This window comes from Poeciliopsis prolifica, unplaced genomic scaffold, assembly GCF_027474105.1.
Source record: "Poeciliopsis prolifica strain line A6 unplaced genomic scaffold, Auburn_PproV2 SCAFFOLD032, whole genome shotgun sequence".
Classification (NCBI taxonomy): Eukaryota; Metazoa; Chordata; class Actinopteri; order Cyprinodontiformes; family Poeciliidae; genus Poeciliopsis; species Poeciliopsis prolifica.
In genome coordinates, this window is record NW_026562407.1 from 5,581,570 (window position 1) to 5,606,162 (window position 24,593).

General features: G+C 38.3%; 1 protein-coding gene across 5 annotated transcripts in view; it reads left to right on the forward strand.

The window, feature by feature from the left end:
- Positions 1-24,593, forward strand: part of adgrl3.1 (adhesion G protein-coupled receptor L3.1) — a 259,349-nt gene that overhangs the window by 218,186 nt on the left and 16,570 nt on the right. For 4 of the 5 annotated variants that reach the window (XM_055050952.1, XM_055050951.1, XM_055050948.1 and 1 more), the window contains 6 exons: positions 3,510-3,719; positions 6,578-6,798; positions 10,955-11,021; positions 13,127-13,218; positions 22,877-23,045; positions 24,085-24,210. In XM_055050952.1, the coding sequence (XP_054906927.1) occupies positions 3,510-3,719; positions 6,578-6,798; positions 10,955-11,021; positions 13,127-13,218; positions 22,877-23,045; positions 24,085-24,210 (885 nt within the window). Of the gene's footprint in view, positions 1-3,509; positions 3,720-6,577; positions 6,799-10,954; positions 11,022-13,126; positions 13,219-18,319; positions 18,362-20,798; positions 20,826-22,876; positions 23,046-24,084; positions 24,211-24,593 lie in introns of all 5 variants that reach the window. The other variant, XM_055050947.1, reaches the window with a different exon arrangement.

The following is a 24,593-nucleotide window of genomic DNA, read 5'->3' on the forward strand; positions in this document are numbered from 1 at the left end:
ATGACACGCCCTTACAGATGATAAAATGGCTGATATCTGGGTCACATTAATCACTGTCTCCCAATCAGACAGTAAGTACGAGGGCAGTCAAGGTTAATTTTCTATTTCATGATATAACTTAAGAGTTTATGTACACACACGCCAAAACCAATTGTTCAAGATAAATCTGTCTTAAAAGCCATGGCATCAGAGTGGTAGAGACAGTGTCTTAGAACACAGTGTGACATTAGGTGCGTGAGCTGAATGCCAACTCCCGCCACGCAAGCTGTAGTCTTTCTCCGAGCCCTTTAAAACGTGACAAATTTTCCAGCACCCCTGATTCGAGCGCCCCCTCTGCAACTGTTCCCCGTCTCCATGAAGATCATAAATCCTTGGTCCCATACCTTAGGTGGATTTGTCACATGACTCTTTGCAGTGGGCAACCCCCCTTTAGCGCAACAGTCTGATAGTATTTCATGAGTCAAAGACCGACTGTGGAGGCACACAGGGAGATTTATGCATTTTAATTGGATTGGCTCTGTGGCCCCCATGCTGGGGGTGGTTCTTTGAGGTATTGATTCTCTGTTCAGGTCTTTGGCTTTTTTACATTTCATAGAACTTTGTCAGGACTTTTTGGCTTGAGAAATAGGATGTTATAATAATTAAGTGCATATGATACTATATCAGGCATCAATGAGCTGCCCAGAATGATCAATGTGCAATGCACCAGGCTTATTGCCAAGGTTTTTTTTTTCTGTCTTGTTAGTATCTACGGCAGGTACTCAGAAAACTTATTTTATGCAGTACACCAGCAGATAGGGGCAAAGATTTTTCGAATCTCATTAGAACTTGTATGCTGCTTGAAAAATATGTGTTTCCTGAGAAGCAAGAGAAAGCAGCGTCTTGCACTTTTCCCCCTATTTTGACATGCTACTGCAGTACTCAAAGGATTTTATTGGGATTTTTTAATAGAATAAAACACAGAATGCATTGTTCTGAACCATATTTTTTATTTTTATTACAAACAAAAATCTGGAAAGTGTGGCATGCATTTCAGCCCAATTAAAATGATCTGCTCTCTCTTCTTCCTCTGCACACTTTGCAATCCTTTATGTTGGGCTGTCACATAAAATCATGAACATGATAAAATCTGAAAAAATAAAATTGCAAGAATACTTTTGCAAGTCTCCACAAATAGTATTGGCGCTGTAAGATCGGACAGCGCTTGTGACACTGAGGGCAAACCAGTGAATTACTTCCGCCCGTTTTAGAGACCCTGGCAGACATTTCCATCACAGAGGTTTGTCAGCTTAAAAATAGGTGGAGAAGCTCTACAGATCCCATCATTTGCCGTCCTGCCCGGGAAAAAGCCACTCATAAAAGGAACCTTTTCAGTTGAGACATTGTGTCTGCTGTTGCAGAGGCATTATCCACCTCTTAGAACAAAGAAATCATTCCACGGTAAATCCATCACCCAGGTGTAGATACACTCCCTGTCATACTTTTTTTTCTCTCTCTCTCCTTCCCCTTCGTCGTCTATTTCTCTGACCCCCTCTTCAATCGGAGGTGAGATGGAGATGGATAGAGCCTGCAGCCACAGAACATCCCAAGAGGACTCCGAGTCCCCCTCACAATGCGCCACGACTAGTACCACCCACTGCATCAATGTCACTATCAAGCAGCAGGCTAAGAGCGGATCAGTGTGTCACATACACAACACAACGCTTCAGATCCAAGCCCTGAACACTGACATGTGTTGCCACCTCGCGCATAGCCCGGCTCTGTACAACATATTGCCAGCCCTCCGACGTATACACAACGGCTCATCAGGCAGGAAAATCAAAAGACCGCTCTCCCAAGACTAAAGGAGCACTGCGGCTGTTATTATACCAGAGCCTGTTAATGATCAGCATCTGTTCCTCTCTCTGCAAGCGTTAGCTCTGCTCCCTTATAACAAGGCTGTGTGCAAAACTCCCAGTAACTTTTTTCTTCTTCTTCTTCATCTGGTAGAAATAATGCTGAGGGTGGTTGAAATGTGATTTAAAGAGATGCTTGTTTGTGGAGATATATTAGCATTTCTTGTAGGCCTATTCTTCAATGTATGCAAATATTTGCCTGGGTTTTTACATAACACTGGAGCTCCGACTATTATTATTGTTTACTCGTTCCAAAAAATGCAAGCACAGCTTATAATTTCAAAGAATCATATTTTAAAAATGTATATATAAATAGAATGTAAAATAAGCCAACAGCCTATATAACTGAGTAGGAATTATTTTACATCTCACCTATGTCCTGCTTTACACTGCTTGTCGTCATAAATGAATGCTCTTCCTGGCTGTCAATATATTATTTGTGCAATTTGAAGTATTATTGGTGTGGTTTTCATTTATACATTTAACCAAAAGAAGGATGAATGGTTCGTGGAATATTAATCTCCAATTTCCAAATTTTTGACATTTCCCAAACTTCAAAAAACATCCTTCTCTCCTAAAAGTAAGACCAATAACAAAATTGTTACGGTTGATGATAGTGTTTCCATATAAAAAGCAGATGTTACACCATTGACAGATATTTTAAGTTATGACGCTGAATATTTTGTAAAGCTGTCAGAAGATTTCATTCAGATCTTATTTTGGGCTTTTAATACATGTTTTTGAACTGGAAATGTATGTCTCATTGTTTTTTGTTGTGTTTTTTAACAATGTTTAGAGGTTAAACATGAACATATATACTCACAATTAGCCCTTACAAATGATGGCAATCTGTAGAAGTTTCAGAAGACACTCTGGTTGCACTCATCTTGAAGGGTCCAGGGCCAAGTTAGTAATATTTTGTCTTTTTGCTGTCACTCTCTAAATATTTTCCTTTCTAACTTTCAAAGTCTGCCTGTCTCCCATTAATGGACACAAACACTTTGCTGTGGTTGAAACAGAAGCGGTGGGGAATCTTATCTTTCCCTGAACACAACACATTTATTTTCAACGAAAAGTCGTTTTTGTGGCCAAAACTGTCTTTGGTTCCAAATGACAACCTGTAAAGAGAAAATTACCCAAAAGCCAAACAGTGAACAATATTGCCAATGTTACAGTTTGATTGGATTCGTGTTGTGCTGGTCTTAGACACCTGTGGCCCATTGGGCGGCTCACTTTGTTTCACTTTGTTACCTGGCCAAAATGAAACAACGGGGGGCCATTTTAAATTGATTCACACTGACTAATTCATGATTCATATCTGCCACCTGTGGCTCAGTGTACTGCTGTATTGGAGCGGTGAGTGGCTCCACTTTACCGCTAGAAAGCAATCCTGAAAATAAAAGCTTGAACATTGTTTCCATTTCAGGGTTATTTCTTTACTCCCACAATCATTTGTTTTTGTCTGTTCCATATACAAAAGATATATCCTGAAACTGCTGTTTCTTCTTTCTTTACCTAATCTCCAGAAATCTTATTTGGATTATAAGTAGAAGAATCGTATTTTCCGTTTCCTCTTGACGCTACTGAGCAACTTCTGTTCTCATTTCTTTGCAGAACACAGACCCTGTTCACGAAATGCTCCTGGACGTCATTACATGGGTGGGGATCCTGCTTTCTCTGGTGTGTCTGCTCATCAGCCTCTTCACCTTCTGCTTCTTCCGAGGCCTCCAGAGCGACCGTAACACCATCCATAAGAACCTGTGCATTAGCTTGTTCATAGCAGAGTCCCTGTTCCTGGTGGGGATCAACCGGGGGGACCAGCCGGTAAGAGTAACAGGGGGATTGCTGTCCATCAAATGAAATGCAGTGATATTTTTAATATTTCATTTCAAGTGAGTTTATAGTCATAAAAGTAATATTGATATTGTTTATACCTGTTTAAGTTTAAAGTCAGGAAGAACTTAAATTTCAACCTCATTTCACTCTCATATTTTTTGTAGCTCAGGTTTAATTACTTTCTGCCAAAATTAAATAAAGTAAAATGTAATTCCCAAAGGGAAAATATTGCCGATATATACACAAGCCCTTGCACTTAGCTGTTGTTCGCTGCAATTCAGTAATTTCATGGTGTCAGTCAGAAGGTGTATGTCTGTCAAAATGAATCTCCCCCGTAAGTGTGTCCACCATCTTTGAATCTTCCAACCTGAAATGTTTTGGGAAGAGCTATAACCTTTTGTGTCGTGCTGTGCTGAGAGTGGGGCTCCCCGCTGAGTGTCAGTGGCCCTGGACTATTTCGCTTCTGTTTGGCTTACCGAAAAGAAATACTGAGAAAAAAGGAACCGAGAAGCATCCATTAAACAGGATCTGCCTCCCATAGACGTGCAGAAGTGCACACATGGTTCAAAGTTTAGTTGAAGACTCTCACAACAACCCCCAACTCGCCTACTGATAGATCAACGTTATACGGAACACCTTCAACCCCACTACAGCCTTTGGCAAAAATGTACTTTTCATCTACTTCAGGCTAATCTGGATTAGAAGCACCCTTTCTTGTGTGATGACTGGAGTTTGGGTGCAATTTCTTTTCTGGTAGAGCTCAACTGAGGTAACAGGTGAGAACACCCTGTCAGTGCAGTCATTTTCAGGAGTGTACACTCAATACTCAGAGAGCAGAAAATTGGGCAGTCATTTCGTACTTTGAGCTTAGCAAAGGACTTCAAAGGGACAGTTCCATTTTTTTATTACTTTAAAAGCTTTTAAGCAGTTATTATCTTACCTCTTGTAGATACTTTTCTTGGACTCCTCTTTTAGTATAATCAGTTTGTCAAAAAAGCTGGCGACTCAAAGCAACTCAGTATCAGAAATGTAAACATACAAGCCAAACATTTGAGTTAAATCAACCATATCTGAGCTACAGTTCGTCAACTGTAAAACGACACTCAAAGTAAAGTTTTGCTTTTTGGTTCCATCCATTCACACTAACAGGGATATCACTTAAGAGTTCTTTTTAGGTCCATTTTTATTTTCTGTTTTTTTTTTTTTATCCGCTCACATTAAAATACATTAGATGGTAGCTTACAGGTGAGGCTGTACATGAGAAGACTGACCAAGAGAATTCAAAAAAGTAATGGGAAATAGAGGAGCAGGCTAAACTGGAAAAATAGTCAGTTTTTGTTTGGGGTTTTTTTTTTTTTATCAGAGACCCTCGATGATCATTTCAATGCAAGTTCCAATGTATGCATAGAATCAATGTGCTTACAGAGTAATTATCAATAGAAAAGCAAGGCAGTGTTCACTGGAAGCTTTACAATATTGTTCTTTTAATAACAGCTTTAATGTATATTAGACTGTCAGCATGTGTTTCATACAGGAAGCTTATTGGTAGCGCACCAGCCCTGTTCTCTATTTCCTGTGTAAATAATCAACTTCTATTTCAATAAACACCTGAGTGAAACTCAGTGACATTTAGAAGCTCCAGAAATTAACTTTGGATTTAAGATAGGAGTTGTTTAAGGTGGTAAAAATCCACATTAGTCGTGGAACCTTTAGAACCAGCAGTTGTTTTTTTACTTCTGGGACAAATTCATCTGGATTTGTTTCAAATGAAGAAGTCAAGAGAATTAGCTGCTGAAGTGTTACATATTGGAGAAAACCTCATTTTAAAAATTCTGAACTACTCTGAGAATTCACCTTTTCCTTCTGCAGCATTCTGCCCTTTTTGGATAATAGTAAGGCAGACAATCCATGCTTATTTCTGGAATACACATATCTAACAGTCTGTATGATCATATGCAAGGCTATTCTTTATTGCTTATTATCATCTATGAAGCATTTTACAACTTTTAAATAATTATAAATGGAAAAGTCAAAAATAAGAAATTATACACCTTTAATTTAGATCTGTTTAGCCAATCTAAACAGATCTGTGATTTCCTGTTGGAGATAAAATTACTCTCAGAAGGTAAAAACTACAGACCGTAGTTTAGCCGCAAAGCTAACTTTCTGTGAAGTTAAAGATAATGCTTCAGGGCCTGCACCTTTTCCTCCCATAATATTTTATGGGTATGACTCACAGCCCAGCAGTTGAATCACTTTCATGGACTGCAATTAATGTCCACTCAACCTCTTAGTTATTAAACTGAATCCATTCCAGTATCAAAATACTCTAGTTATGTCCAACTGTGCCAATAATTGGATCAATCCACGTAAGTGCGCGAGCAGACACGAGGAGAGAGCTTTCTGCTGTATTCACTTCGAGCTCAGAAAGTATGTAACCACATTATGAACCTGCACCTGGTTGATGTTGTTGCCCTAAATGGCTCTTGGACAACAGACTTCCACTTTTTCATATTTCTCTTACATCCATGCCAGCTACAGCAAACAAGAACTCCTGGGCTGCAGTGTTCTACTGCCAGTCACCACAGGCAACAATCCAGTGGCTTCAGCCAAACAAAGCATCGCCATTTTAATTGTGAGAAATGCTGACTCGGGGAGGTCAGGAAATGCTGCTGAGTGGAGTTACTTGGATGACTTATTTTTCTGTTTAATTATTTTAGGATAACATTTTGATTATTCAAGACCGACTATTGTTAAAAGTCAAGACAATAACGATCAAATCTGTCTTTTTGCTTCCCCACCTCTCCCTGTGTCACGTTATTTCTGTTGTCGTTAAACCTTCCCAGATTGCGTGCGCCGTTTTCGCCGCCCTGCTCCACTTCTTCTTCCTGGCAGCCTTTACATGGATGTTCCTCGAGGGGGTGCAGCTTTACATTATGCTGGTGGAGGTGTTCGAGAGCGAGCACTCGCGCCGACGATACTTCTACCTGGTCGGGTACGGCGTGCCAGCTCTCATCGTGGCTGTCTCAGCGGCAGTGGACTACCGCAGCTACGGAACAGACAGAATGTGAGTGCAAATTCAAATGAACGTCTCACTAATTGCATTACAAAAAAGCAAAGTAAATGTTTAGAGGAAACATTTATGTTCATGGTGATGACATGGTTCTTTAAATAAATTAGAATTGATTAAAACCAGTATCCTCAGGACTTAGCTCTGCAACAATCTGGGATCAGAAATCTGCCACAAAAGCACAATTGGTGCAACGCAGATTATCTGTAAAGTTGTGTGCAGGGTTACCTCTTGCCAAATGCATTGCCTGGTCTCTGAACTGCAAAATACACTGCAGTGTCTGTTGCAGAGCAGAGGATCACTCTCCATTTCTCTCCGTTAATCTCTGGCCCATCTGAGAATAATGAAGACCAGCATCAGCAGTTTGCTGAGATGTTTATCACGCATGCCACACACACATGGGCTGGCCACAGAGCTAGAAAGACAGTGCATTTGTAGATTGGCAGCGCAATAGTTCTTGGTGATGGATGAGGTGATAGCTGCCACCGCCTGAGCCTTGGCATCATGTGAATAATTAAAGCCTGCCACCGGTGGAACAATTATATGCTGCCATTGAAGGATGAGGCGACGGATAAAGCATGACACGTGGTGAATAGCAAAAGGTAGTGGTGGTGTTGGGTGAAGTGGGAGTGGGAGGGTTGGTATGTTGCGTTGCTGCAAATTGATTCTTGGTGCTGCGGCTGCATTGTCATGGGCGGGGTCACTTTGAGCAGAAATATCCAACAAATTGCAGTGGCCCAGTTGCAGCAGATGGATGATGTCCAGTGGTCTCACGGTCAAGCCCATTGCGAGGCCTTCTTCTGATGTCTGATCAAAGAGGATTTTTATTTTAAATTCCCTAGAAAGAGCTCTAAATGTGCCCTTGATTAAAGTTTGCGGTGTGAGGCTGCTGGTGGTCAGCGGTATAAGAAATTTGTTCTTATTTTTTCACCACAAGAAATGAACGTAATACATCAAAGGAGCAAGGACTTCCTGTTCTACTCAGTAATGTAGTTGCTGATTCAGTGGAGTGTTAGTCCTTTCTGATTTATTGAGCATGTGCAACAAGAGTATGTGTGGTTAAAAGCGCTCTTGTGGACCACATGTGACCCTCTAAGCTTAAACAGTTTGCTGTCAAAAAAGACATTTCTATTCATCATATCTTAAAACAGTAATCTTCCTGCCCTCTACTGTGCCTCTATGTCTTTTTAAAATATTCCTTTTCATTCTGGTTAGATTTTAAAGTTGCCAAAAACAGAAGCTGCACCCCAAGCAAAAAAAAAAAAAGTGTTATGATTATTAGTGTTGAGCTTCCGAGTGTCATTTTTGAGCTTGTCTGAAGAAGGCTGTTACATCAAACCTGATGCCAGGATATGATATGAGGTTTGTTTTACATTGTTTTATCATGGAGATGCATTTGTGTTGTGATCTTAGGAACTCAAATCAAATAGTTGACTCTACACCAGGCTGTCTGTGAAATAACTTGAAGGTTTTTATAGACCGTCAAGGAATATTTTTATACCTTCTGCACTGGTCCCTGAAATCAGTCTTTAAATCAAAATGCTATTGAGGATTTCCGAAGAAAAAAAAATCTGAAAATACATTATTTTATTTTGTCAATACCTGTCCGACATTTTGGTGAAATTGCTGTTTGCGACGCAGGGAGGCAAAGACATTGCCTTCACTGTGGCGATAGCAGGCATTCACTCTGTGCAGATTTGTTTCCTGCAATGCCAGGAAACCAGAGCACAAGGTTCTGGCACGAGATCGCCATGTGTTTAAACTGGCAGACATTTGCATCCATTATCGCTTGGTTTCTGTAGGAGCAGCACAAAAAAAAAAAAAGAGCGAGAGAGAGAAAGAAGCATGCCAGGAGGGGAGATAAAACTGGCTTTGCATGCACCAAAAGCCAGACACAAGCATGACAAGAGTGGCGTAAAGGAGGTAAGGGGAGGCAGAGAGAAAATGACAGCCTCCAGCTCCTGCCGCCTACCAACTCTTTAAATCTCACTGTGATCTGAAGTGGAAGAAGGAGAAACATGAACAATAGAACCTTGAGCATAATTTATAGTGCCGACATTTGGAACATGAGCTTTGATGAGCTGCCAGACTTTTGTGAATGTCGTTCCGCTTTCGTTTGTGTATGTTTGGTGTTTTATGTGTCCATGTGTTTTGTTTTTTTATGCCTCTTTCCTGTCTTCTCTCATCCATTGATACCAGGGAGAGAGAGACGTATCGACTCCCAGTAAAATAAAAGCAACACTTTTGTCGTGTCACTTGTTATGTTGTGTTTTATCTTGTTTCAAAGTGTCGTCTGCTACTTTGAGGAGTTGTTTGGAGGCAAAGGAGAAAAATGTCCAGACTGCCAAATAAGCTTGTTATGTAAATTAAATGCCATTTGCCGCGAATGTTGAAGACGCTGCGTTTTCATTTTCCTTCCCAAAAATCACAGCAAAATGCTTTTTGTCATATTACTTCTCTTTTGTGTCAAGATTTAGTTGAGTTTGCATTAATTTAGAAGATCAAAGTTTGCTTTAGTGCACTATTTTGATATACATTTAAGTTTTGCTCAAGATAATTGAAAAGAAAATGATGCTGAAAACGTTGACAAGTCTTCAGCTCCGTGTACTCTGATACTCCGAGGTGAAAATCACCCAACTAGAAAATCAATATTTTAGTGTAAATCCAGCTTTTGTGTGAAAACCTCAGAGGTTTGTTAGAGAAAAACAGAAAATAAATAGCAGCAAGAAGAGGAAAAAACACAGCAGACATGTCAAGTGGGCACAATACAGCGCAAATCTACTAAGACATGACGATTCATCTAAACAAGAAGGTTCCATGGAAACTCTGAAGGAGATGCAGAAACAAGTAGCTCAAGTAGGAAAATCAGTGGATAAGACAAATATTAGCTTCGTACTCTACAAATATTGCTGGTATAGGAAATTATGAAGAAACCCAATGTTGTAAAGATATGCAAATTGCCACAAGCTTTGTAGACGGCTCTACAAACATGTGGAACTTCACTTTAACACTGCACATCACCCTCAGTCACTATGAATCATGTCATGGTTCTGCAAAGTACTAAATAGTAATGGGCTGAACGTCACAGCTTTTAGATGTTATTTCTAAAAGAAGACAAAAATATGGCAGACCATCACATACAGTCTAAATGAAATACACAAAAACTTGTAGTCGCAACAAGACAAAATAGCGAAAAGTAGAAAACAAATATATTTTTCCATTTTGCCTATCCATCCAGTTATCTTTCTTTTTTTTAAAGTTCCACAAACACTTTAATTTTCCTTCAAATGGTGTTGAGCTACAGCTCGTTTCCCTGCCACTTCCATTCCATGTCAGTCTGAGCGACAGTCGCTGCGGCAAGAACTGTAATTTTCCAGCGGCCAAAAATGGAGGCGTCTATCTGCAGCAGCAGCGGAGATTAAAAGATTAATAATTCAACCACAGGTCATGAATCACATTTTTTTTCTCTCCCCTTATTTCAAAAGAACACTGTCACCTTCCACTGGCCCCGTTTCTGTTTCGTCTCGATTCGGTTCGACAGAGGGCCAAAACGACTTTCTGTATTGTTTGTACGAAGCGTGAGGTCAGGAGACCACTTTATTATATTATTGATGCAGTAATGGCGGCTCTTGCAGAGTAATCACAGTTAACACAGACATGTAGGACACGTCAGTGAGAATTTAAAGGACCATTGGGTCAAGGTCAATCCAATTCCTTTGGAGTGAGACAATTAGGATTCAATTGAAGACTAATTGAATGGTAATTTGCCCTTTAACCTTACAAACTGAAACAGAAAGGAGCTAATTTCCACTCACTGTTTTTTCTTTTATTTCAAGTAACAATTCTGAGTTTTTTGGCCGGTCATTGTCAAGCATCACAATTGATGTCATTGGCAGTTAGAATCTCGTCTTCTCCAGATTTTAGATGATGGTTATAATTCTTTAAGCCACTTTAAGCCAGCATGTTTTGAAGTGCCTGTTTCTCTGTGCCACTCCAGCCTCCGACTTGATGTATTAGCCCTTGAGCTGGAGTATAAAGCTATAACATCATATCCCCCCCACCCCTCTCACTTTTTCTGTTCATGCTCCCCATCCTGTCCCCTTCACTTCACTTTGAATCCCCTTCACCTCTTGTTCTTTCTCTCTTTTTGCAGTTGCTGGCTTCGCCTGGATACATACTTCATCTGGAGTTTCATAGGACCTGCAACCTTGATAATTATGGTAAGCTTCAGTCCCTTCTTCTAATAACCAACCTCCCTCCCCTTCAGCTCATTAACCCTACTTAGCCCGGGGGTCGATGCTTAAATGGTCCACAGAGATCCTTTTTTTTTTTTTTTACCTGGTTCCTCCGTCGAGCACACATGCCACCGTGAGGCATGGAGGCATGCAGAAAAATGAATGAGGGGCGTAGAGGATATATATTGCAGCTTGTCACTGTGCCGCGGTCACTGGCTAAGACAATTTTGGAGGGGAGCTGAGCGCGCCATTGTGGAGCTGCAGAAGCAAAGAGAGAGCGAACTCTGCTCTGTAAGCAATGTTGGAGTAATCCGCATCGCGATTATGATTGATTTTGTTCCCGTTCCAACTTGTACTCCACTACCCTTTCTCCATCTTCTGCTTGCAGCCACACAGTGCGCTCTGTGGCTGAAGATACACATGCATTATGCAGGGAGGACACACACTCTTTTTGTGCCTTTCCAAACCAAGACTGCACATCGCTCCATCCAGAATAGCATCTATTGATCCAGTTGCATTCAATCAGATGCAAGGCTGATGTGTTGCTGAAAATTTACATGAAGCTGTGACTGCTTTTACTTTCATCGAACAGTCTCATCTCAATTTATTTCAGTACTTTAAACCAAAATGAAGTTTCTCACAGAATCCTATCATATTTGACCAATCAAACATTCTTATTTTTAAAAAGTTATATCATCATATTGAGAAATATGCAGTGTTTGTGCACTCAGTACTGGGTTGGGGTTCTCTTGCATGAATTATTGCAGACGTGCTTTGTGAATCTCAACTAATCTGATCCGGTGTCCTTCATCTTCCTCTTTACTGCATAGACTCTCTAAAATATGGATAAAAGTGCACAAAGTTTAGAGAAGATAATACAACTTTTACAGTGATAATACAACAAAATATATCTTCCAAAGTATTTTCCTTATCGATAAACACCAAGTACTCCTCTCAAGTAATAAAAAGTGCATATTATGCATCCCTATGGGACAGTGAAAGCCTTAAAGAAAAATCAATCCTCTGTAGCATTAGTGTCATTCATTTGTGGGAAGTTTTGTGCAGATATCGCCAAGCAACAGAAGCATTCAAACCCATCAAAATATGGGTTTATTTCTCCATCATTTTTGGTCACAGAATCCAGAATTGTTGTTTTGGGGAGAAATAGCAATAAGTGGGGTTGGAGCCAAGGGCGGCAGACACCTACTCCGTTTCACTCGAAGTGAAGTTACCACTGTGTGGACATTTGAGGGTTATCATGTGCAAAAATATGAATAAGAACTAGGTGTAGAAATATTTTTGCAAGATTCTGCATCTCTGATTGTTAAAAAACTTGATAAATCCTAATCCCATCTGTAGTCATACATATCTATCTGCGCAGCCGTGACTGCTTGTCACATGCTTTCAATACGCAACGCAGTTTTACGCATCAGTAAAAAGAGGAAGCACCCACACTACTGCTTTCTCCTTTGTTTTTTCCTCCTGTCTGATTAACAAACAGAAACGGATATATATCATTGAGTTTAGGTCCAATTCTAACCTTTTGGAGTCACATTAATGGTTTTACTCATTTTGTTTCAAGTCTTTATTTGTTTAATCTAGGCTCATATGAACTGAGTGTCACCTGTTTCCAGGAGGAAACCATATTCCATCAGACTAATTGCTGTAATTTTTGAGGAGTCTCTCTAAACAGACCCCACTCACGCTGTGACTACAATTGGCTCATTTTCTGTTTCTTGTGATCACAATCTGACAAAGAGACTATTAATGACATGCACCACAGTTGGTATGTTTATTTATTTTCTTTTTTTTTGTTGTTTTTATGCAAAAGAGAAGGCAGTATTCCTGTGAGGGAACTAAGTGTGAGAGAGTCTCGTTTCACTGGTCCTTTCGCTGTCTGTTTTACCTCCATGGAGGGCTTCAGGGGATTTTGCGCTCTGTTTGGCAAAGTGGAAAACCAAGTCTGGCTGCAGCGTTCTGGCTTTGTGTTACAAAGTGCCCCGATTTAAAATGAATGGGACTGGGACATGAAATGGACCAGCTTCATTCCTTCCCCCCCTCCACCACCTTTCTCTCTCTTTATTTTCTAGCTCAACGTGATCTTCCTGGGCATCGCTCTCTACAAGATGTTCCATCACACAGCCATTCTGAAGCCAGACTCCGGTTGCCTGGACAACATCAAGTAAGAGCACTCTGATCGCTCAGATATCCATTAAAGTCACCCCAAAAATAGCACCTTGCTTGTGCGCCTTTGTTGCAGAGTGAAAGAATGCTTCGGTGTGAAGGCTGGGACCTTGCTCCCGCTAAACTCCGCCTTTCACAGCTAAATTGTGTTGAGTGTGAGCCGACATTCTTCGCTTTTCAATGAACTTTTAGACACAAACCCATGTTTCCAAGGTCAGTTTCCTTTGTCCCACAGTTCCTGCAAAGTCTGGAATAGCTTGGAGTTTGACTTTGGTATTTATCAGGTCTGGTTAAGTGGTGGGGAAAAAAAAGAACGCATGAGTAATAATTTTACTCCTATTCCCATTGTCTCAGTTTTAAGTTCCCTCTTAATGTCCTTAATTTAATCTTTGGTTCCTCCCTTTCCCCTCAATGAATGCTCTTACTTTTGAGTGGTTTTATTTCTTATTTGTGTACTTTTTTCCATCCTTGTGTCTTTTCCTTCTCTCCCCTTCATCCCCCGGCCTCCTTACAACCTTCTTTCTGTTCTTTTTTCCCTGTGCCCTCATTACTTTGCCAACTTTTTTCTTTCCTTCTTCCCTTTCTCTATCCATTCTTATTCTCTACATCCTTTCTTTATGTTATGACTTCCTTCTTCATTTTATTTCTTTTCTTGTGCCCATCTTTTATATTGGTTTATTTTTCCCTTTTGTGTGTTCTTCTTTCTCTAAGTCCAAATATTTTCTGTTTCTCTTTTCCCGCTACCTTGTGTCTTTCCTGCTTTTTTTGTTTCCTTTCTTCTTCCTCAAACTTTTTTTGTAATTTCTGAGTTTTTTTTTCAGCCTTCAGTCCTTTCTTCCCTGGATCCATTCATTTTGTGACCAAGTCTTCCCATGTTTGTTTCCTTCTGTTCTTCCTTCTTGTCTTCCATGCACCTTTTTTCAGGTTCAGTAGTTGTCTCTTTTCTTTATGTCATAAAAGGTGTTGAAGGTGCTGAGGAAGACGCTGTGGGCCGAGGTTGAGATGAAGAATGAATAATGAATTTAATGAAATAGTCAGAAATTCAAAGTCCAAAACCCAGGCGTCACATAATGTTTTAAGATAGAATGTTTTCTATCTACGTCACATTCTCTTGTCCTTCCATGCTTCACTTTTTTCCTTCCTTCCTGGTTTTCAAACATCCATGTTACTCACCTACTTTATTTGTTCCTCGCTTCATTTATTTCCCATCTTTCTTTCCTTCCATTCAGACTCATTCGTCTCTCTCCAGGTTCCATTTTTAAAACTGTATAAATATTTTCTTAATTTTCTTTGTAGCCTTTACCATTTTATGTGCAACATTTGTAGGACTATTTTATGAATAATGTGCAGAAGCCTTGCCTCAGCCCTCTTTGATGATTTCAAATCATTATTAAAAGCACTTAAGTTGCGAACATCCAGCCTGAGGGTAGGGGGAGCCTTTTCTGCAGAGGTAAGCATCTCTTATTATGTTTAAAGGTTATGTCAGCCCAGGTTAAAATCAAACAGGTATTGTGTTGCATCTCCATCATTATCTAAATAGGAAGCTTGGAGGGAAAAAAGGCCTGTAGACAATCTAAAAGCACCCTTGTGTTATCTAGGTGGCAACTCCGAGCAGATGAATATTCATAGCGTCTTTAGTGTTTTTGAATCTATGCCTGGTTATTGTCAGATAAAATGAAACCTTGAGGAAATATACCAGCAAGAAAATGCAAACTTGGAGAGATTGCCACTTAACTATACAATGGAAGAAATAAGTAAGATTTCTGTAAGCAGAATAACATTTAAACGCGCTGTGAGGAAAAAATGTGACTGCAGGATGATGCAGCACTTTCTGATGTCAGGGCAGGATTTTCCTGCATATGGTTTTTAATATTGTTCTGCTGCCTTTCTGTTGTGATAGATACTTGCTGTATAGTTTATGCAGGGTTTTTTTCACATTTTTAAGCCACTTTGGACACATTAGTCTGCCTTATGGCTGGTATTGTGGCTGTATTTATGTGGCATCTCACATCTGCAATGACCTTCATAAAATGACTGTTGTCTCCCCTGCACTTTTTTGATGCATGCACATGTATGAGTTAAAACAAAACCAATGAATTTTAAAAACAAGAAATTGGTACAAAAGTTCAAATTTCATACAGATTATTCAACCAATATTAAGTTTAATGTGCCTGGGCAAGTTGTAGCAAAACCTCTTAGCAGCCATCAGAAAGGTTGTAATATAATTTTGAGTAAATACTTGATTATGCTTTGGTGACATTGCGGCTTTGTCAATAGGTTCATGGTTTTTAAGCTGTTGATTTCAGGTAAAGTTAAAAAAAAAAAAAAGTAAAGATAGTCCTACTCTGTCTACTTAAGGTGCCCATGCAATTTTCAGTGGTACAGGTTGACTGTATGATGTCCCCTCCTGTTTCCTTGATTGTAGCACAGAGTTAGTTGCTCCACATTGTCTCTTCCAAACATAGTTCTAAAATGTAGATAGATGTAGATTACTTTATTCAACATGGTCCACAAGATGCAGGACATAAAAAAAAACAAGAAAAAAATAAAATAAAAAAGTTAAAATATAATGAATAAATAATTCGATCCTCGTCTTTTTTTGCATTTGCAGGTTGTGGAGAAACATTTGGCTTGTACATGTACGCAGCTGCATATCCATTTTTGAGCAGAAAATATTCTTACTTCATTTGTAGTTCATGGCCGTGTGAAACAAGCATCTCTCTGGACAGTAGCGCTGCTGTTTTAGCAGACATTTCTTTTAACCTGCGAGGGACAGTTTATAAACCTGGATATACATTTGATTAAATTGTACTTACACATAATTATTTGAACTGAAGACCTTGGCAGTTGTTTAGTAAAAGCATCAAAAGACCTCTAAATGTACAGTTCTTCTTAGATGCTCAATAACTTCTACAGATTTCCTGCTGTTCTGAGTTTTGGTTAATTTATTACATATTATGTAATACATATATATGCAAAGAGAAACCACAGGCGTTCACTAAAAATTGCTAAAATGAAATGAACAAGACTCTTCTTGTCAGCTTAAGGACCTTCAGACCCATGTATTTAAATATTTGGGAAAGTATTTTTATATCTTTAAGTATGTATGTCTTATATTTTTGAAGGTTTTATCACAATTTTAGTGTGTAAAAAGACCAGTGAAAAGCCCAGAATAAATGAGGAATCATAAGTGTTTGGGAGCTTTCTGATCAGAACTGTCCTTTAAGGCAACAAAAAAATGGTATAATTTAAACATACTGAGTTATTTTCCTAGCCTGGTTAGAATGTGATTTCCACTTAATACATTTCCGGGAACTACACACTATTATTCCCACAGAGTTGTCTGGTCTGGTAACTCTTAAACACCTCATGAAAACCAAACTGAAGTGACAATACTTTGCCACATTGTTAATTCAAACTAGACTCGACTCCTGCAGTGACTACATAATGTAATACTTACACAGTCACAAGACTACTGTTAAGTATTCATTCTCATAAATTTTCTCTCACACTCTGGAACCCCTGCTGCACTATTTTCTAGCAGTTTTATGCAAACCGTGTTAAGGCTGTGAGAGCCATTTTCACCAGCACTTATGTTTACAAGAAACTTGAACTAATAGAGTATCAAATGAAAACACTTCTGTCACATTTCAGCACTGACACACAGTTACAAATACTGTACCTGTAGTCATCAAAATCTCTTCGAAATTCAAACTACCAGCCTCCTGCATCAGCAACTTTAATGCTTTTCTGAACCAAACCTGCATTAAATGTACCCAGGCACATTATATATACAGTATATATATATATATATATATATATATATATATATATATATATATATATATATATATATATATATATATATATATATATATATATATATGTAAATTTATTGCAATTTATTGCAATTTTACATTAGAATCGTTCATAATTACTTCAGCATTTCTTATATGATTTCATGGTTCCTGCATCATTATGGCTCATCAAATAGAGCCAAATAAGCATCTAATCAGAAAGTCAGCTTCTGATTAGCTTCAATAGACTACAGCAGTATTAGCACCACTTACTTATGTTGAAGCTCACAGATAAAATGCATGTCTAAGTTGCTGCTGCAAGAAACCAAGAAATAATAAAAAGAAAAATACTTATAGAATGTTTCTGTGAAAAGTGTTTAATTGATGACATAATTTACCAACTATGTAATCATTTTTTTATATGTATTTTGTTTCCAAATCTAATAAATTAACTAACTGCTCAAGTATTTAATTAATTTGTTGAACTGTGGTCTGTTGGGACTTTCAGGAATCTTTACAAAGTTTCCTTCTTGGAAAATAGGATGATATAATGTTGAGTTGTGAGTTTTTTTTTTTTCTTTTACAAAAAGAAATATTGACATTTTCTTGTTTTGCTATCTTGTGATTTATAACTCTACACCCTCCTAAATGTAACAAGCAGCTGACCTCCTGACTCCCAAGTTGTACTCTTTTCAACAGAGACCAATGTTTTATGTGTCCACTAAGAAATAGCTTGATTGTGCAGAGCTTTGTGTCTGTGCTCATTCATCGTAGTATTGTGTTTGAGGTATCACTAAAACCACAACTGCACAAAAGCTGGTCTGAATGTCATTGGCTGTGTTGTCAGAACTAGTACTTTATCACAAAAAGAAACTGAAAAAAAGTAGTTTCACATTAGTTTTCAGCTAAAACATCAGTTTCAGCTGAAACATTAGCTAAAGTGAAACAATGACGACATCTATTTGTCATTGTTTCAGATACATTTCTGCGCCATGTCTCTCTTCCAATTGCAAGTTGAGCTGGTTTCACTGGTTAATTCTGTCTGTTTACTTCTTTTTCATATAAATCGTGTCTTCATTTGTTTTATCTGTCTGCTATTTTGTTCCTCTTTATGGTTTGATGTCAAGTTTTCTGCTCTTCTTTCATCATTCTGACTTTTTTTTTTATTTAAAATGAAAATGTTCTCATTCAATGTGTTTCTGTTTATGCCTTTGATTAGCACGTAAAGTGCACCCTACAATTTTGTTCTTGTTTATCTTGTTTTTCTGTTCTTCATTTCACTATTTTCCCTCTTCATTTTAGCTACCGTTATTTTGATGGATGTGTTATTGTAGAATGGCACTGGTAAGATGCAACATTACAGGGTACAGGGTGGAAAGTAGAATTGATTCTGTGTTTTATGTTTTTCCTTCCTGTTCATTTCCCATCTTGGAGACAGAGACTGACCTGGTATTCATCCATTGCTGCGTGTTGAAATAATGTATTATACTCTCATTTTGTGCAGATAAAAAACCTGACAGGTTCACAGCACTGTGTTCACTTTAGAGATTCGCACTAGCTCTATATTTAGCAAGTATAGAAAATGATAAACCAAATATTTCTGGGTAGGATTCTTAAAGATACTCTACATGAAATGCTTGTCCAACATTCTGTTAAGACTAAACAAATGTGTCTTTAAAAACATTGGAACACACTCACTTTTTGACGATTAGCGCATTGATCAAGCCTTTGATTAACTGGTATCCCGTTGGACTAATTATTGCTCTTTTGTCTTCTGTGCAATAGTTTCTAAAATGGCTATTCATATTTATTGTGCTCTAAAACATTTCTAAAAGAAATAAAAACAAGAGATAAAAAATTTTTAAAAAATCCCCGGATCCCCTTGTGTTCCTCATTTTCAAAACCACAAGCTGTTTCTAAGATTAATTAAAAGTCATTTTACAGTCATGTAAAATATTTTAGATATTTTACATGTACTGACTTATAATTAACAGCAACCTACACTCTGACTTTGGTTTTGATCAAAATCGTGTCTGCTTTGTTGTTTCTATCGGATATGTGGCCATAAAAACATGACGCCACATGACACAATTTTTACAGGAAGAGAAATAAACACAACAGAGATAAACTATTTTGCCAAATAGATTGAGTCACCCCTGCAAATTATTGAACTTAGATGTCCGTCCATTTTCATTTGGAAGAATTTGACTATAACGAAGTCTGACCTCAAAAGACAGAGCACTTTAGAGAGCAGTGAGAGACAATGTCCTCGCCTTTCTTGTCCAACATCAGAGTCTGACCTCACCAATGTGGCACTACATGCAACATTGATTTTAGATATATTCTTACAAGTGTGTCTTGTAAAATCAACATGTTTTCATCACAGCTTTCTACAACTGATGGGAGTAGAGTCTTGAAACTTAGAGTCTTAGAGACATTCTTTGACTTTCCTAGTGGAAAGTCCTACTTCGGGGGCTTAGGAGGTTTTCTAGCTGGTTTTTCCCACCCGGAAGACAAAATGAACCTAACTCCACAGATCCTGTCTCAAAAAAAAGAAAAAATTTTTTGGATTTTGCTTCGATTATGGTGCTATTGCTAGAGAAAATCCACAAACGCAAACATGTGCAATATGTCTCTATTACCGAGAAAGAAGAGATATTACTTCAGCTCATATGTGCTGTTTTTGTCCAGGGGTTTAATGCAATAACTAATTCATAACATCTCTAAATAAAACATGCATATGAAGAAAGGTGAATGAGATATATGTTTGTCAAGGTAAGATGGAGACTATTTTATGAGAAAAGGTGATAGCAAAAGGCAGTAAATATTTGAAAGTGGCATATACTGCTTGGAAACTTCATTGCATTAACTCTTTATTTTTAGGATTGCACACTCAACATTGCAGTTCTGTCAGTATATCTTAAAAATATATATATAATAGAGGTTTGAAAATGTACAAAATGAATAGATATTGAAAATACGCAACCATTCCACCACCCAACTCATATAGTCAGTTAATTTGTCAACATCCCTAGTTACATAAACTGTTACAGTGATGCTGTTAATCTGATAAGGGTAAAATAAATACCGTCATACTTAGAAGTTCTGCCTAAGCAGTTGTCAATGGCATCCCAGAGTCTTTGTCTGTCTCCAGAAAAACATATTCCATGTCCATATACGAGTGACATAAATTCTCCATTTTCTGTCCTTTCTGATGCCTTTTTTGTTCTTTCTTCCTTTGTCTGTCACTCACCACGCCTTCAAACAAAGCCACCACTAGTGAGGAGAAGATATTCTGGTCCTATTGGGCCCAAAGCATGTGTTTTTCTGTGCAATCTCAGGCCAGTCATCTTGATGAAGTACCTCCCCCACCAGGTCATTAAGGCAGCCCTGGGAAAATTATGTTTAATGTTCGAGCTGCTGAATTCATAAATCTTTTTTTTTTTTTTTTGCTTTGCACCTGACCCATTTGTAATAGTGCTAAATGCAAAAGTCTGCCAGATTTTATGAGGGCAGTAAGACCCTGTACTTGTATGAACTGAGATAATTTGGTTGATACCTGTTAATTCATTAAAATTGTCCAGCCTCTTCTTGGTCTTAATGTTTGCATTTGTGTCCTCACGTGGAGCTGACAAACACACCATCTTTGCTTTCCCTGTGTTGTTCCTTCTTTTGTCCTAATTTGTATATTTTGTTCATACCATTGTGCAGCTTCTCATTTGCTTCATGTGTTCTGATTTAGTTCTGTCTTTTATGCTTCTGTTTTTGTAATGTTGGCCAGCCATCAGGATTATGCACCTGAAATCAAGTAAGGCGAAGCTGGAAGGACCCACCTTCCGATAATGCCATTTCTCATTTCCACCTCCGTATGAAACAAAATCAGCACCAAAATTCCATTTGGCTACCTCTCTGAATCATTAACGTGATTAATTGCGGGGCACTCACTCATGCTGAAGGCCGTATTAGTGAGCCCACAGTACTCCAGCCTTAGATACACTATGCCTGCAGATGTGACAAGCAAGATAATGTTTAACCGGTACCTGTATCTTCCCGGTGTGCTGTATGGATGTGTTAGTGCTGTAATGAAGATATGGCACTCACATTTGTCAAGTGGAAACTATTTTCTATAACCACATAAAGGCTCTATTCAATATGTGTATTAAAGTGATGGGTCACAGTCCAAGCTAGAGACACTTTTCTCCTGAAAGAAAACCTTTACAACTGCTGTGTGAAAATTGAAAATGATTACCTAGGAACATGTTTTTAATGCATGAATAAATTATCTACGATACGTGGGAAGACAATTTGTACAAAGGACATCTCAAGAGAATTTGATTCCAAGTATTCAGTTTCATTTTGTTATTAATTCATATGACATCAATTCACAACAAATCCCATCTCTAATTCAAAATAATCCAAGTCATTCTAATTCAGAATTACATATATTAAGAGCAAGAATCTGATGACAGGACAGCATACAGGAAGTACATGACTTCTATTTAACAAGACACAATTTTGACTGTCCTGGAGTTAAGAAGACACAAAAGAGATATTTATTAAAAGGTTTGTGATTTTAAAAACGCTATCAGCTTATGTCTTACAGGCTGAAGAATATCATCGACATAACAGCAGCAGTACTGCTGCCCACACATTATAATAATGATCAACCAAAAACATTGTCACATTAAAAAAAGCATCATAAGCAACATTTAATCAATCACTTATGCGTTCTTATAAACTTCTACTTTCCTACGTTCTTGTAAAAGCTAGCTGTACTACAGTGCTAACTCCAGTAAGGAAGTAAAGAAATGAACTTAGCCATGTTAATTTCTTTGTCTTCCCTTCCTACTATCACAAAGTTTTTAGTTTTTTTGCATGACAAAGGGCTTATATTTTTCCAGCTTACATAAAATTATTCTTCAGTTTAACTGTGACATACGTACACCACCACAATTAGCTGCTCACACTCATCCACCTGACAGCACAAACATTCATCAACCTGTGTATTTTCAATAAAAATTAATATAACATTTCCCAATATTCAAGGAGGGTTATTTGACTACGATTCTTCTTTACTTTATGTCATGCAGCACATCTAGAGATTACATATATATGAATATCTTTGCCAATTTTTATTGCATCAATGTAGAATCTAAAGTCTTCTACAGTGCAAAACCATTTCAAATAATTGTGGACTGTGTAGTGTTATTTTCACTGAGTCATTTAATCATGATGAATGAAGATTAATTTGACCTGCTGAAAAAGAAAAAAAAAAGTACACTGTTCTGTATGGCAGACTGAGACATGAGTCAGTTATTATTCTCAACTCGGCATCACTGCTGCGGCACACAGTGTGTCACCAAAATGCAGAAAGATTGGAGAGTTGAGGGGATGAAAGGCAACTTTCTCAAAACGGTACCCTGGCACAGAGAGAGATCTCCTTATTATCGAGGGACGGCATGTTCTCGAGAACATTTACCTTGGATAAACCCTTGTCTTCAGGAGCAATTGGTGAAACACTAATACCAGCCCTAAAATAGTAAGAGTTCAACATGCAACCTACCCTGTTCCCATCAACTGAAGATACTGTATTGCTTACTCTCTCACACATATAATCTATAGTTGTGCGGGTATGTTTTTTATGAGATCAGGAACATGGTTCTTTCACATCAGTTCCTTCTCTAATTAATTTATTTCGTGATTCTACGTTTACTGTCAGATATCAACATTATTTTGGTACCTCTTAAAATTCCATCCCACTAATTTCAGAAAAAGGTTCCTGAGAAGTGTCAAAGGCAGTTGGATAAAATTATTGGATGTAAAAGGAGTTTTTAATTTGACTGTGTGGTTCAATTTCAGATCATGGGTGATCGGGGCCATCGCCTTACTGTGCCTTCTTGGGTTGACCTGGGCCTTCGGTCTGATGTACGTCAATGAGAGCACTGTAATCATGGCGTACCTCTTCACCATCTTCAACTCCCTGCAAGGGATGTTCATCTTCATCTTCCACTGTGTGCTGCAGAAGAAGGTACTGAATTGTTCTTTTAAATTGTAATGAATCCTTTAGAATTATCTGGAGCAGAGGTCGCGCTAGACGTTTTTGTTATCCGTCATCTTGATGGACTGCATAAAAAAAAAAACGTTCATGTTCTATTTTTACCCCTCAAATTTTAATTACATTAACATGTGCTATTTAGCCGCATTTTTATGTAGTTTAGTTCATATTTTCCCAGTTAAACTGTGAATCCAGGTCCCATCACACATAAGGCAGAAGAATGCATCTAACTTTTTCTCCGTAGTGACAAAAACCGCTGATAACTTATAATAATTGTGGATGTTACCGTCTGATTAACTTCTGCACTTTTATTTATTTCCTTAAGATAAACTGCTGCCTCCTCTGTTTGGACTATAAATAGATTAGCTTCCAGTGCATTCTCTTTAGTTTTGTCGTGTCTGTAATGGAGACTAAAATTAAGCGCTTCGTTTCTACCAAAGGTTTGGAATGCTCTTCTGAACCAGACGCGCTCCAAAGCGTCCGGTCCATAACTCTTCATCTCGCTGTCAGCTCCTGGTCAGAAAGACGCGTCTAGATCAGTGTCCATGAGATGATATTCAGAAAGGATTTTTATATTAATTGATTTTAGTTGCTTCTACAATGAACTCTTTGTGTAAAGTCAATAATGCCTATCCATGTGCACCAGTCAAGAGTGTGAATTATAAACTTTCAAATGACGGACGGGCTTCAAATTTTCCCGTCATTTTAAAATACTTCCAGACAATATTTGTTAATGCGACATCTGATCTGTTACTATATCCTCAGTGACTGACATAGCAATTTTCAGCAACAGTATGAGATGTTTTCCTGACGTTTTGTAGCCTTTGCTCCAACCCTGTGAAATGTCAAAGAAAAAAAAACAACTTGTGTCTTACTGGCAAAAAAAGGGTTGCATAAAGTATTACCAGGAAGAGATCATTAAATTAATATAAAGCTTAATGGGCTTTTTGTTGTTGTTGTTGTTGTTTTTTTATGTAAACATGCTTTGCCTGTTTTTGATTATTTTCTGCAGGTGCGTAAAGAGTACGGGAAGTGCCTGCGTACACATTGCTGCAGCGGCAAAAGTGTGGACAGCTCCATTGGCTCTGTGAAGGGCACCGCCTCTCGTGCTCCAGGACGGTATTCTTCTGGGTCACAGGTTAAAACATTGCTATTCTGTTTTCTTTCTGTAGGTCTTTAACTATTTTATTAAAGGTTATTCCTCTCAGCAGTTCTGTTGAACTCTACTTGTCACCAATGTATTTATTAGCACTTTAATCACGTAATGACATTAGAGCCCAGGAGTCAATCATGGATATTGCAGGAAAAAAACCCACCTGATTTCAGATGCTCAGAGGAATCATTTGTACAGTGGCAGTTTACTGTAAATATACAAGAAAGATTTCAAAGAAACTGTTTGCTCGTGTCTCAAAGTGATGGCAGGAAAGCGGTATGTAAGCCAAATCCCCGTAAGTGAAACCAGCCAGCCTGATGTTTTATTTATTTTTTTTTATCAGAATAACATGTCTAGAATCCACATTG